The 15,683-nt window shown below is 41.4% G+C and overlaps 1 protein-coding gene across 2 annotated transcripts in view; it reads right to left on the reverse strand.

Annotated features, from left to right (window-relative positions):
• Window positions 1-15,683, reverse strand: part of GRHL2 (grainyhead like transcription factor 2) — a 71,866-nt gene that overhangs the window by 16,613 nt on the left and 39,570 nt on the right. For both annotated transcript variants that reach the window (XM_026119550.2, XM_064507644.1), the window contains exons 9-13: window positions 10,568-10,726; window positions 4,653-4,740; window positions 4,428-4,567; window positions 2,162-2,193; window positions 583-677 (exon numbers count right to left, since the gene is read on the reverse strand). In XM_026119550.2, coding sequence (XP_025975335.1) covers window positions 583-677; window positions 2,162-2,193; window positions 4,428-4,567; window positions 4,653-4,740; window positions 10,568-10,726 — 514 coding nt within the window. The remainder of the gene's footprint in view (window positions 1-582; window positions 678-2,161; window positions 2,194-4,427; window positions 4,568-4,652; window positions 4,741-10,567; window positions 10,727-15,683) is intronic.

The following is a 15,683-nucleotide window of genomic DNA, read 5'->3' on the forward strand; positions in this document are numbered from 1 at the left end:
GGGCAGTAACAAACAATTAAGGGAAACAAATTCTTAAACACTTCAGTTAGGTCTGCTGGAGAATATCTGACCATGCATTAACTTTCTAATTGGGTAGGAAAGTTGTGAGGTGTTATTCAGGCTCATCTCACTCTGTAGTCGGCAGGAGCTCACCTGTGTACAGTCTCTGTATTTGACCCAGTGCATTTTTCATGTTTGCTTGTGATCCCAGCCAGAACAGAAAAGATGAGCAAAAGTTAAAAATAAACAATGATAGATTTGCTACTGGAACATTCATGAACTATGTAGCGTGGCCAAGGATCAAGAAACTTTTTCGTTTTTTATATTTTATACAAACGTGTTTATTCATCCCTTCTTGAGATAGTACACAACCCATTTTCTCTTTATTGTCTGCTTTTAAATCATTATTAGCATTCGATAAAATGTTTCCTCTTATATTGGCAGGTGTAATGCTATCTTCTTACATCCACCCCACAGCTGCACTAGCATCAAGCAACCAACTTGGTTTGAGCCAACCCTACCCTTTGCAGATTGAGGGCATGAATTCCAGAGCATTTTTAACTCCTGAGAATTAGCCATTACCTCTTTTCAGACCTTCTTCTTTCATTTGCTTCAAAGGCGATGGGCCAAACTCCTCCTCCACAGGCCGGAACATCCTTTTGACCAGGACACTGCTACTAGAAAACACACCACACAAACCATGTCAGGGTAAAGCTGCACTCCCAACAAGACAGGAGACATCAGCAACAGATATGACTCACTTTGTACTCTGGCAAAAACCCCACTAGCTACTCAAGTAACAACAGACCCGAAACTGCAAGGATTTAGCTCCTGATGCTTATCTGAACTCTCCAAGCCTCTCAAATTGCCCACACTGACTGACTGGGCCAGGTGACAGGAAAACCCGCCCCGAAGCTGCATATGAGTTAGAAAACTCAAAGGCCCTTAAGTGTTTAAATATTGACGGAAGAAGAGGGGAAAAAAGTAACAGCTAAGTAAGGAGGCAAACCCACATTTAAACATGGATTCACCTTCCCTTTCGGGTCAAGGAGGCAGCCTCAAGGAAATGCTGACAAGATTTCTAAAATAGCCGAGACCTTGCAAGCCAGTGAGTTCAGAAGGGGCAGCACGCGGGGCCAGGACCAGCTGGGCGCTGCGATACGCTGTGCCGGGGAGCTGCCGCCCCCAGGCTGCTGCCACCACAGCCCCTCGGCAGCTCCCTGCCAGGGCTCACGTCTCCACGTTGCCACAGAGCAGGGAACTGCAGCCAGCATGCTTGGCACAGGGACACTCTGTGGTTCCCAAAGTCCCCTGAGCCTCACCAAGAGCAGGAACTTCACAAAAGGAAAAAAAAGGGCCTAATGTTTGGAAGTCAATGTTAGCGGCAGGTGCACAGCTGCTCCCTCCAGCAGGCCATGTTTTGCGCGCGTATTTGTGAATTCAGTTGTCTTACTCCACGCTCTCAGATTTGAGGGTTTCAAGCAACTTATAAAAGTAGGGGAGTTGCAATTCTTACAGTTATTATTATTACAGCATTAAGCTGGCCGAACTTCAGCCACAGCCACTAAAGCCTGTGAAAAAGACTGTGACATCTGTCACTATTTTAGGGACTTTTTGCAGTTCTCCCAGTCCTTCCAAAGCCCGATACTTTGTGCTCCTGCTTCCGATTCTCTCCCTCCCCAGGATCTCCCATTCTCCTTCTGGCTTTTTCTTCTGATATTTGGGCATTCTCTCTGCAATTCCCATATTGGTCATATATACATGTGTGCTGCTAAACAGCTTCCAAATTTCAGTGTTTTACTAAACAATTCCTGGACAGATTGTTTTTGAAGTGATTTGGAAACCTTTATATAAAAGGCACTTTATTATCAAATATATTGTCCTGCCTCTGTACCAAACCTTATGGCTCATCAGACCATTTTCCTTGGAAATGTACAAATAAATAGATATTATAAAAAGGCAGTTCACACCAAGGAAAAAAAAAGTTACCATAAAAGAAACTTCTACCTGTTCTACATGTTATGCAGCTACAATTAGTGACAGAAGAATATGAAGGATTGGGGAGAAAGGAAATCAATTTTATTTGCTTTTGTGTTTTGAGTCTGCTTTCTAAGGGTTTGGACTGCTAACTGTAAAATTTGTGGAACAATAAATGTCTTACCCTTCTCTCTCATCATCTGTATTATAGTAAACCTAGAAAAGTAGAAAAAAAATTATTCCCAAAGCTCAGACACCTGCTGAACAGAATAACTTCAAAAGGGAGAAAAGACAACAACTGGTTTGCAGTTCTTCATCTGTTAAAAATCCCTTTCCTTCTATAAAACAAAACATCTATATTTCTAATGGTGATCTGGAGAAAGTGCAGCTTAGAAAAACTGCTGTTGAATATTGCCTAATGGAAATATATCAAAGCATTTTGACAGACACTGTCGTCTCCTCTGGTTTATATCATTTTTTCAATTATTTTACAATCCTTTAAATCAGATCACTATTCACCTAAATTACCCTTAATATGATTTAAGCCACAACACTCACGAGCTTTTATACGTATTTAATACTGTCTGAAAAACCTAATTAAACTATAAAGGCCAATATTAAACTACAAGCCTAATGGAAATCCAATTAGTAATGGTACAGATGATACATATCTATTTTGCACATGCTGTGGATAGATGCACAAGTCCAGATCCTTGTTCAGTGTAAATCAGCATAATTCACATTCATTGAGACCAAATTTACAACAGCAGAAAATGCGGCTAATATTTGCAGCAGAGGTATAAAATCACAGTCCATTGCCGAAAGCTTTACAAAACAGCCAAATTCCTCACAACATGCCTGAAATGCAGGTCCGTACCAACAAGTACCTGAACATTTCAGCTATGGAATTACGGTGCAAACGTGGGGCAAAGGCACGGCACTAGAGTCCTGGGCTTTGACAGAGGCAGAGGGAGGGACCTTGGACAACTTTCCAGCACTGACACTGGCAAAATTCAGAGCACATTTGGCTTTCACTGGGACCCTCCATGCTTAGCCAGACAGGCCTTTAACCTCTGAACCCATACAAAGAAAATAGTTCAGAGGTGTGTGTGCAAGGCTGAATTCTAGAATATCTGTAATTTATTCCAAGTCCAGGAGCTGAAAGTGGCCACAGAACACTATCATAATAAACCATTTTTCTATTAAGAAATATAAAACACAACTGAAAAGTTCAGGATAGCAGAAATGCCGATACTGCAACCTATACAGAAGTAAAAGTAAGGACTGAACATTGCCTAAGAGCTAGCAAACTTCCAGTTAGTTTAGAAAATTATTTACAGGATTCCATGTACTAAGAAATGCTTCCACCTTGTTCTGTTTCGAGACAAATCCACATTCTGATTTGAAAGTCATGAGGACAGAAGGTACCCAGTGCTGATATGTGAGTGGGAGTCTTTCCAATTTTGGAGAATAAGTCAGCGACAGCTGTGATTGCAATGTCTGCGGTCTTTGTGCTTTGCTCTACCACAGTCCTGGCTGCTTTAAAATAATGACAATTCAAACTTAGTGTCATTTAATCTTCATTACTTTCATATTTTATATGCAGATGCATATAAAATTTGATCACGCACAACTTGTCTTTATAAACACACATGCAAAGGTCTCACTCCACTCCCTGAGAGGATAATAAACAGCAAGTTCAATTTTAAAAAATTGTCAGAGCTGATCCTAAATTCAGGTTTGCAGTTTCCCTGTAAGCAATAAAGAGGTCTTAAAAAGTCAAGTCAGCAAAGACTTTGTCACAGTCACTGGTAATAATGACTCCACAACTTCAGCAGTAAGTCACTACTGAACATTAGAAGTAGCATGGTAGATTTTTACTTCCTCTACTATATTTTAGAGTCCAAATATATTCTTCTAATGAAATATCAGATCTCTAGGTGATGCCTACAGAAATAGGCAACGGTGTTTAGTGAACCTACACTTGACCTCATTATACATTTTTAGAGTTTGGTCGTTGTTTTCAACCATCACAGGGAGGGGACCTCTTCTACCACAAGGTGGCACTTTACTTCATTGAGCCAACTAGCATTTTCAAAAAAAAGATTTTCTGTTAATCACAAATCAACCTTCTATTTCAAAAATCTTGATAATTTGTTCCATTCTTTCTTCTTAGCAGAAGAATGACAAAACCAGAACAAAACACAAAACGGTCTGTTATTAATGAACTATAAACTCCTTTTTCGCACCCAGAACTAGGAAAGGCATTTGTCACTTATAAGGTCTTTGTTAAGTGCACTCAATGCCAGGCTAGTCAAGAGCCACATTTACCAAAACTGATAGCTGAAATAGTCATCAGGAACAGTGCTCTGTTTTTGTAAAACATGACTCAAAACCTGCAGCTAGGTAGCAGGTGGACACCTGCTCATCTCATTATTATTATTTCCTACCTGTCCAGTTCTTTGCAGGTTTCCAAAATGAACGTCTGGTATGAAGAGAACTGGCTGGGAATCCAGGTCAGTCATCATTTTGAAGAAGGTGATATCGCTTTTTTTTTGCAGAGGGAGAGCACTCAACTTTCCTTCAGCTGCTGGGAAGATCATAAAGTCATACAGTTACGACACAAGGCACATTAAGCGGACTTAGCCCAAAGGAGAAAGGCTCGTCTTACTCACAGTTACTACACGGGGCCTGAGATGCCTGGCCTTTGCCTTTCTTCCTGTTCTGCTTCCTCTCTTCATCACGGATTTTCCTTTCTGCTCCCTGATGCAAAAAAAGACAAGACACAGGTATTATCCTAAGAGGAACCCGTGTGAGCATCGGCCCCTGTGGTGCCTGGAACTGCAGCGCCGGGCACGCTGGAAACACTGCAACACAGTTTGGGGATGTGGGACGCCAGCCAGCTCCAGATGCTGGGGCTGGCAAGCTGCACTAATCCACATGCCTCGCGGCTGGCTGGGACCCACAAAGCGATGACTTCGGGCAGCACACAACACCCGCTGCTGATGGCCACAGGGCACCTAGCACGGGGCTGGTGGCACCACGTCACACGCAACGCAGCCCTGAAGCCAGTGCCTCCAGCGCTGAAGCCAGTGCCTCGGTGAAGGCTGGCACACTCAGGCCTACGTACTTTTTCTTCACATTATGTGCTGACAGAAAGTCCCTAAGGGATTGCTATCATCTTAGATCATGCCTACGCTAAGCTTTTTCTGAACTCTCCTCCACCCACCTGGATTTGGGGTGGGACTGCCCCATTGCAGCCAGCTTTGTAAAGGCCTTTAAGATCTTCCAATGCCAAAGGCTACATTAACAGCTTGCCAATAACACAAGGGCTCTTACAGAAACAGGCATTTCAAACAGGGAGAAGTCCTTGAGAAACTTGAAAGCAATGCAGCACTGCCCTATTAGGCCCCAGGAACTCCTGGGAAGTTGCAGGCTTCTGTTATGTAAATATATTCCCAACAAGTTTAGAAAATAAAACTTGTTATTGACATAAAAAGCAACAACACCTCCTTTGAAGTTCTAATTTACTTTATAAATATGAATACAGCCACACTGTGAAGCGTATTAAAGATCCATATGCTCCCAGATAGACAACATGCAAAATTAAAGATTTTTTCCAAATTAAATTTAGAAGTTTCTGTAAAAGAAAATGGGGAGGGAGGAAGCAAAGCCAAAAATATTCACTCAAGATAGCAAAGCTCACACATGAGCCAATGATCTGAGCTTGAAAAAAATGCAAGAAAAGACATACTCCTGGTTGTAACCTATCAGTGGCTTTCCAGAGGTTGAAATAGGTGGAGGAAAAAACATCTCTTTAGAGAACATCGAGGTGTCTAATAGAAACATTGCCTTCGCAAGCCAGTTCACACTGACCTCAACCACAGATGTTGCCTAAATTCCGAAAGATTCAGTTATGCCCTTAATTGTCAAAATTGTGTCTATGGGCATATCTCTATTTTTAAAGGCTTCCTGTTCTTTGACAGAAGGGGAAGAAATATGCCTCACTGCCCCTGTCCTGAAGAAGGCAAGTGTCTGGGAGCACTGTGCTGCACAGTGGTGTCCTTGCCATGCTGGTGACAGCCCTACCTTTCTGTTTTGCAGCTCTGATTGCTCTCAGGTAGACGGGTGAACATTCAAAGGAATTTTGCACACTGCCAGGAATGCGAGTTTCCTCTCAGGAAAGTAAAAGCTGAGGGGGACTCAGCCTTCTGTATGTGATAAAGGAAGTATGTTTTGCTGATTTTCTTTGATATTCTCTGTAACTATGAACCTGGGAAGGTGCCACAGCTTTGTCTCCTTCCACTCAAGTCAAGATCACCAAGTCGTCAGGGATGCAGGCAAGCCCTGAGCACACAGTGTTTATTCATGCCACAGTTCCCATTAGAAGATGCTGTATGAGATGGGGAAGTGCTCAACATTTTATAGATTTTGGTTCATATAATTCACTTCCAACGCCCTTAAAAAGCACAGCACAGCATGAGGCTGAGCTTGGCTTGCACTCTCATGTTCCCACGTAGCAAAGCACAAAGGGAGCAGTCCCATGGGATGGCTTGAGATGCTTTACCAGCTGCCCCCCACCAGGGTGGCTGCACTCCCTCTGCCTCTCCCACTCCAGCTGTTCCCCATGTACTGGTCCCAGCACCTGCTGGACCTCTGTGAATCACTGCAAGCCACTAATCCTGCAGGCAACCAACAAAGGGGTGGTGGAGAGTTTTCTGCTGGGTCCTGAAATGGGTCATCTGAGAGCGGGGGTGGCAGCAGCTAGACCTGTGGCAGAGCCAGGCATCAGTGCCAGCACGCCGGTGGGCTGCCTCAGCTGCTCGTGCACACGGAAAATGCCTGAGCTAGGAGCAGCCTAGCAGACTTTGTACAAATGCAGCAGGTCTAATACTTGTGTTACCATCCGCCAGCAAACCCCAGTCTGAATTTCAATTGATTCAAGATATGTTTGTTCTACAAGTCTGCAATTCATTTAGGATTACGTCTTGCAAGGTGTGAAGCAGTCTAGTTCCAGCCCAGCTAAGTCCTTACCCCAGCAAGGACCATCACTGCTATGAAGCCCATGTGTATGCCTTTTTCTAGATCAAGGCCAAAGTATTCCACATTTGATAAAACAGGCCTACAGACTTCAGCTTTCTTCTCTCTGAAGCTGAAGACCAGTAGGCAATTAGATTTGCTCAGTATCCTATAATAATCTGTTTTCATTATTACTATCCATATTGAAGGCTAGAGGGCAGGAACTGCATATATTCAAAACAACAGGCAGTTTTCCCTGAGTAAAGAAAACAGGATTAATTTATTTGATTTGGAAGAACAATGTTATGGTATTTGCCAAGTCAAATGCTGCTGCTTCTTTTTAGCAAAGCTAATCACATATAGAAAATGAAAATGTGTCTGAATCCCCAGTTCTTTCATCCTCAGTGGTTAAAGCATCTTGCAGTATATAAATATAAATAGGCCTGGTAACAAGTTTCCCTGACAACCTACTTAAGGAATATGATAAAACAGCCTAAGTGATCCGCACATGATAAAAAGACTGCAAGGGCAGAGAGAATTAGCACTGAGAAAACAAGATGAGCACTATAACAGTTGATCTGAAGATTGCCTACTGGAAAATAAACGTGGACAAAAGATTGAAGAATAAATCGGGAGCAAACAAATGATTACAACCTTTGCAGCCTTTATCTCCATACATTTATGTTACATAAAGCACATGTTCGATCTGAGTCTGTGATGCTAATTTATATGCAAAAGAATAGTAAATTTAAGTAACTGCCTGAATAAATACTGACATACACATAATATGCACCACTTAGCTAAATGCAGTTTTAGTTCTTCGAGGATGGTCTTTCCACAACAGTTATGCTGTGTTTCAGCTAAAGAACATAATTTAATTCAGCAGATGTTTTTCTTAAAAACTAGACACATCTACCTGTGATTTAACCAAGTTAATATATAAACACTACTACTGGCTCTAAAGAGGCACCATCACTGCAGAAAGACCATTTATAACGATACTATCAGCCACAGAAACATTTTTTCTTCCATGTTTCAAACTAAGATAAATACTTTAAAATGCAATTATATTTCAATATTTAGGTGGGAGGAATTCACTGGGTCATTCCTGTAATCCAGGTAATTGTAACAAATCAGGCACTTTTCTCATGAGTTTCTCTCTACAGCTGTCAGACTGGGGCACAGCAATGCAATGTATACTTTTAAAATGTATAAAAATGATTATATGCTTGTTCTTTTTTAAAATGGCCTGTAATACTTTTTTAATTAAGTGTGACAAAGAGTAGGGCAAAAACCAGAGTGCCACAGTCTCATTGCCTTTACCAAATAGGCAGTAAGTCCTGTCTTTGTCACTAGAGGGCGAATAACAGATTTGGAAGGGAAACTGAGCCAAGGCCCCTCCATTTAGCACCCTGTTGACCAGTGCCCCCCTATTTTTTTTTGGTAACTTGGAAAAAAATGACGGTATTCTGCCCAGGCAGCTATCTCCGTTGGAGCGCAGTGAATTTTTCCAGTTGCTTCAGGAGGTGGAAGATTGCACCCTGAGCAGCGCGGGCTGCAACCTCACTGAAATGGGTGCAGTAAATCCACGAGCAGGGGCTGCTGCGCACACAGGGCAGCCTCAAGCTCAGCCGGTACCTGAGCTTTGAGTCTCCAAACATTTATTTACTTACTAAAGCACTGTGACAACCTGAGGTCAGTAAAGAGGCACCATCATAATTGACTGGAGAATCAGGCCTCGCTCTCTTTCAAAAGTGCCAATTAGCACAAATTGTGATGTGAATTGACCTAGATAATTTTCATTCATTTTCATTCATTTAATTCATTTTCAGCCCTGCACCAAGTTAGAAAGCACTGTCTGTGTGTGTGTGTGTGTGTGTGTGTGTGTGTTTGCGTGTATACATCTACATTATACAGATATATATCCCATTACCAATCCCTTTGAGTCCTCCAGTTCCCACTTTCAATATAGTTTTGATGTTCTTAACACTTCATCCTTGTGATCTTTTCTTCTGCTCTGAGACAGTTTTGATTAAAAGTCTCAACACTCATTTCCTGCTTCCTATTCAGCAAATTTGAAGTACCAATTCAGTCAATAGAGGCAATGAACATGTATAATTCAAAATCTATATCAGTTGTGTCTACCGGTCACCCTAGATGAGTTTGTGCTCTGAATTTCTTTCCTTTTTTTTAAATAATTCAGATTTTTCTAATTGCTTTTCCAAAACAGGTAGATGAAAACAACTTGTTACTTTTATATCAACTGAGCTTTTAACAGCCAGCTGTAGTTTCAAATCTCTGTAGATATTTGACATTCAAAGTTACAATTAAAAACATAACACTTTGGCTGCAGGAAGACCTCAGTGCATACATTTACATTCATTACTTTTAAAATTTTTCCTCCAGTAATAAAACTGATTAGCCCTCAAGATCCTGTTGTCAAGACAGCAAAAAGGGAATTAACTGAAAAAGGGGAAGGAGCAGCAGCACAGAGACCTGGAACAGTTGAACTCTTACCCTTTCTTTAAAAGTTAGTGCTGTGTATTGCCTGGGGCATGGCCTTTTGCCTTTCTATTCCCATCTGTAAGATGGGAAAACTAATTTGGATAACTTTCATAGTCACTTAAATAGATGTAGGCTCCTGAATCCTTGAACCTTGACCAGAATCTAAGCAGCTACTCTGCCTCAGAAAATCTTTCTGAGAAGGGATAAAGTCCATTGGCTGCCAGTTGTAAAATATAAATGCAAAACGGTCACGCCACACATTTAGGAATCACCACTGAGATAAAATTTTTGAGCAATTGTTTCTACTTCATGGTACTTATAGCTGACCATGACATGGTCAGACTCATTTAAGCTGTGATCTGTTTCAAAGCTGAAGAGTACAGCTCTTGAGCCAAATCTTACTAGTTCCCACAAAGAGGTGGGGAAACCCACTGCAAAAGGACCAAAAGGACAAAATTTTACAAAAGAGGGAGTAAGCAAAAAAAAAAAAAAAAAAAAAAAAAGTTGCTGAACCACAAAATGGGAATGGTTAATGTGTTTTTGCAGAAAACTCTCACTGAAGCTTCCAAAGTAACTGTTTGCAAGCAAGCGGAAAAAAAACCCCAACATCAGCTGCATGGTTGGGACTCAGTGTTTTCTACTATATCACAAAAGACAGCTTAGCAGGCCTTTACTGAATGGTACGTTTCTCTATCAGAGACTTTACCTCAAAGTTTACATATTCCCTATCCTGGCTGCTAGAACCAGAAGAGAGATCATCAGACAGGCACTGACATGACCCTATGGTCAGTACTGACCTCCCAGAGATCCGTACATTAGGACTATTTCCTATACCATGACCTATATCATGTTGTCCTTATGCAGTCCAACTACTGTGCATAAACTGAGGAATCGGGGTCCAAGAGGCTCCAAAGTAGTAAAATAATATAGCTGGTCCAAATTTTACCAAGAAACATTATTCTTTAGGAAAAGAAACAACTTTTAGCTAGATCTAAAATGTAGCAATACTAATAAACTGTCTAACAGTGTCCCTCCTCTATCCTTTGTAACTCTGCTTTGCACTTACCTTGTCACAAAAAACTTTGATCTGGCAGTAGGCTCGGTGGATGGGTTTATTGCTGCGATTGTTGTAGCTGTACGTATCTATCTGAATCATCAAAGGAAGCCCCTTTACTCCTTTTTGTGAGGAGAAATCCGTGCTCAGGCAATTCACTGTGATGAAAATCTGTGTACCAGAGAGATTACTTCAGATACGCAGCACAAACAACTATTAAACTTCTGGAAACACATGGCAATTAATGGGAAACATAAAAAGCAGATACAAAAAAAAAATGCTTTTAATTCAGCTACTGTCTCCACTCTGACAATTCACACATTTATTTTCCACTTCTGTCCTAAGCCCAGCCAAGGTGGTATCATGTTGGGACAGGAAGGCAGACTTCTATGGTGTATCAATGTTAATGCTTTAGTTTGGATCAGGAGTTCAGGTTTGAGGTGAATCACTTGCTGAACTCAGCTTACTGTGCTTTGGTTCCGACCACAGAGCGGCTTCAGAGAGCCCAAGCTGGATTCTTTTTGGAAGAGTCAAACCAGAAGATGTGTCTTGGGCGCACACCTTGTGGTCCAGCTGCTAATGGTTGCCCAGTCTCTGGGAACTGACTAGGGATAATCTAAACTAAAATGTGTCTCTTGTGGATGTCAAGTCTTTAACCCTGACTGTTTCACCCTACAAACCTGCTCTGTACGTTTGTACTATTTGTTAATACAGTCAAAGCAAAATAACCTTGCATTATCCTTTCTAGCCATCTTTTGGTCTGGCTTGTTCTTCTGACATCTCATAATTTAAACTCAGTGTGGCCAAACAAAAGTCCTATCCTTCTTTTACAAACACTCTTTTTTCTTTGATCATAGGGAAAAATATTCAGCCCCATCATACAAGTTTTTGCTTCCTCATAGCTAGGTTACTTTTAAATCTTACTGATTTTTTTCAGTACAGTCTCTTTCAAGATATGGCCTTTCCATCCTCATAGCTAGGAAACTAGAGAAGGGTCTCTGTATTTCACTTTTTAGTGCGGGCACCATCACTGTCTGGCTTTGACAAATCTCTTCTTGCTGTGCTCATATCTATTCCAAACAGTGGTGCAAAGACCAGTCTTTTCCTGTGCCACTTCAGTAACTTCTCTCTCATCAGCAGCTCCCCTTCCTCTGTCCTATCAACAGACATTCCTGAGTTTCACTTTAAAGTTCCGTCACAGTCTTTCTTCAATTTCAAAAATGCATCTCACCCTGTCCTTCAAAATGGGACAGAGTTCTTCACACAATTATAAAGCTACTTCCTACCTCTTCTGAAAAATCCTCTTCATCATGTAGCCTCCATATGACTTCGCAATGCCTGTGGCTCCTGGCGTGCTGGAACCACTGCCTGTCCTCCACTCAGAAACCTGTCTGCTGGTTTCCTTCTATGCCCACTTGTGCCTGTTGATAGCCACTAGCTATCTCATGCCTTCTAACCACCATCACTACTGTGGGACACAGACTGTCTCTTCTGTCCTCTGTTTGTACAGCACCTGGTAGATCGGTCTCCCACCAGCAAGTCTCCCAAGGACTATTTTAGTGCAAAGAAAGCTGTTACATGATATGAAATATCACTCATTTCTTCCCAGTCAGGATAGTGTGCATGAAATTTGAGAGACAAAAATGTGTATTAAAAATTCAATTGTCCTTCCCATGAAGAACACGTGTTAATATATGCATTACATAATAATGAGTGCTATTAACCTGGTTCTACTTTTTCGTTTTCCTCAGATTTTAAAAAACAAAACACACACAAAACCCCAAGTATGGTGAACTATGAAAAAGAAAAGAGAGCACTGCCAATACACATTTCTTGAACCATGACAATGTGAAACCTTCTCTAGGAGAATTGACATAGTCGGAAAGGACGAGCTTTGTGGGACCTCTCGCAAACCCGCTCCCCACCAGGACCTGGGGCGCTGGTGTACACCTCACCCGGCAGAGGAGACACCAGCAGGCCCTGGGGCATGTGAGGATTCAAGAAAATGGAGACTGAAGGAAGCCCTTCCCCTGCAAATCACAAGCAGAAAAAAAAAAAAACCAGTAGGGCTGAACAGAATACTAATATCCCTGAGGGGAAGGACAGCACAGAATAAAGAAGGGTTGCGTACAGGTGGTAGAGGGATACTTTACCCTAATGGCAGAAGTTAACATTACAGTCAGGTTTTTTTTACGATGGAGCCAGAGCAGCTTGTTTGCCTGACTGAGCTAATGGCACCTCCGCATTTCTGCTTCTGATTGTATCACAGAGCCGCATTTACAAATGAAATAGTTGAACTTTAACTGAGGGGAGAGGAGGGAGGCAGGGAAGGGCCTTAGGTGAAACTCTGATTTTGAAGCTGATAGTGTTATTTCTGTTTCAAATTACAACTTGGTCTCTTCCAGATCCAAAGGTAAGTGTAGATATGGGTGCATATGCCTTTGAAATATGATGGCCTGAATTTTCATTTGCCTTAAGTTTCCTTTACAGTGTCAGGGCAGTGCTTTAATGTATGTATGAACACAGAACAATGGAATGAGGTCTGATGTAGAACAGAATCTGTATTTTAGCCCATACTTCTGCACAGGGATCTTCCAAACCGTATGTTAAAAATGTGAGAAGGGATGTGAAGACTTTGCATCCACACAACAGTTTATGCATCTATCATGTTTGCTGCATGAGCAGCTGAAAAGTAAAAAAACACATTGTTCCATCTTAATGAACTACATACACTGTGTGTCATCTCTTCTACTGCCTCCAGAAACCTAGAGTGTAGTAGGAGCAACTGGAAAAGACAGACTTTATTGTTTTAAGAGTCCCAATACAGCAATAACAGATTATTCAGCATGAATAATAGATTGACGCTGTAAGATTCACTATCCTAATCCTGACGCCGTAATACATCAGGATCTCTCTGAGGAGCAATGACTGTACATTCATGTGCAAGAAGTGTACTATAATTTCTGTCATATCATTTCTGCCATGCAGATAGACAGATGTACTGGAATTAACACAGATCATTTATTTTTGGAAATTTTTTTTTGGTCTCCACACAATCTTCTATTAGCTTTTCTGTAAAGCACAACACTGATTTTTGATTTGGAAAACAATTTAAAATAAACCTGCCTGTGTGCGCAGAGGGAAAGAGCTGTGTCATCTGAGCTGATTTTAGGGAGGAGTTTCTTTGCACTGCTGAAGATTTTCACCAGTTATATAGCACAGTGGTACAGCAGGCTTCTGGGGTGAAACAGGGGAAGGCAGCCCTTGGCCCATGTACTTCCCTCTGCCCCATCCTGTCCCACAGCCTTCGCTTCCCTGAGGCCGTGACTGAGGAATGCAGCCTGTTCTGGGCAGCAGCAATGACTTCACTTGCCTGTCCAAGCACAGCCACTTTGTCCTATGCAGTCTGCATCTTCCCCTCCTTTGCAACTGCACCCGTGAAGCAGGCAAGCTACTTGCAGTGAGACTAGGAGCAAAACAAGGCCCGGGCAGCCATGAAAAGACAAAGTCCTACCCCACCTCTCTTGGAAGAAACCAGAGCTACCTTGCTCTGGTCTCTTGCACGGTAGTTATATGGTTAGAAAATGTAGATTTAGGTAGAAATGACAGCAGCAGGAGGAGAAATCTCTGCTGTTTTCCCCAGGGCCCTGTCTACACTTGACTTAGAATCATTTTCACAGATGTGACTATGGTGGTACATGAATTCATTTACAAACTTTTTTTTCCTGTGCAAGGTGGATGTTAGCAATGTTTTGCTATCAGGAACAAGTTTGGGTTGTCGTTATAGTGATTGTTTTTTTAAATGTCAGCGTATCTTAGATTAGAGCAATTAATGATAGCGTTCCACCCATCTAGTCTCCAGCTCAGGCATGCCATCGGCAATGAAAAACTGATTTGGAGAAACATTTGATGCCTGAAAAAGTTTCAAAAGTGGCCTAAGATAACGACAACTCTTCTGTTTGTTCTAGGGAATGTCTAGAAAAAGCTCGCTCTCTTTCAGGGGAGGCGCTCCTCCACAGTGTAGCTATTATGTGAATTACTGACTGTTTGTTAAACACTGCAGCATAATTAGTGATGTACAAGACACAAACACAGTAACCTGCCTTAAGAGAAGGCAAGGCTCAGAAATGCGTTTCCCCTTTTATCATTAAATTCAGCCAACATGACTCCTGCTGCGGTCTCTCAGCTTACACACTTTAAAGGTCTACAGTTACGAAACCTCTAAATAAAAGCCTTTTATTACTATTTACATTTCTGGCTCTCATTGTCTCAGAAAAAGCCAACGGCAGAAGGGAGGGAAGAGTGGGTTGTATCACAAAATTAGAAACTTTAAGTAATTTCTCTATTGAATACAGGCAATATATAGAATCTATGTCTAGGGGATTGGTCTTTACAAAATCCTAACAGTCCTCAGCTTTAAAAAGGTTCATCCCTCCATACTGTAACAACAAAGAGTTAAATGACTTGTCTCTTTAATGAATAACACCAATCCCATCATTCCTCATATACGTAAAAAGTGTGGGTTTATAGTTTCTCCTGCCAGCCGTTACCTTATAAATCCCATACAAAGGTAAGACCTTTGTTTTATTTCAATACAAATGTCTCCAGCAAATGTTTACACTGCTCTTTTGAAGCTTCCTCAACCCACACCACACCCCGGCAACTACATAAAAATGCCATTTGCCTTGAATCCCAGATGCATACTTACTGAACCATTTGTATACACTGAAATTTCAACATTATTTGCTACCACAAGTTAACTCTTCTTTAATATAAATGTGTGTGTGTGTGTGCGCCCATGAATGCATACATGTATACATACATGTATATATACACATGCACATAGACACACACCAATATGGTTTATTAAAGCTGGCTCCAAGTCTACTACTACATAATTTCTGGTACTAACTCCCCAAAATAAAGTCTCTTTACCTCCAAACACTAAATTTTGAGAGTGTAGAAAATACTAATTTCCTTCCGAATGAAATGACAGTTGATGTAAATTTAGGAAGGAAATGGATAATTAAGAACGTCATAAATCTTACACTAGTCAAAACTTGTACTAAATATCCCTACCAAAGTGGAAAAAAAAAAAAGGATTATCACAGTACAAATCACTGCTAGA

Source organism: Dromaius novaehollandiae, chromosome 2 (assembly GCF_036370855.1).
Source record: "Dromaius novaehollandiae isolate bDroNov1 chromosome 2, bDroNov1.hap1, whole genome shotgun sequence".
NCBI classification, from domain to species: domain Eukaryota; kingdom Metazoa; phylum Chordata; class Aves; order Casuariiformes; family Dromaiidae; genus Dromaius; species Dromaius novaehollandiae.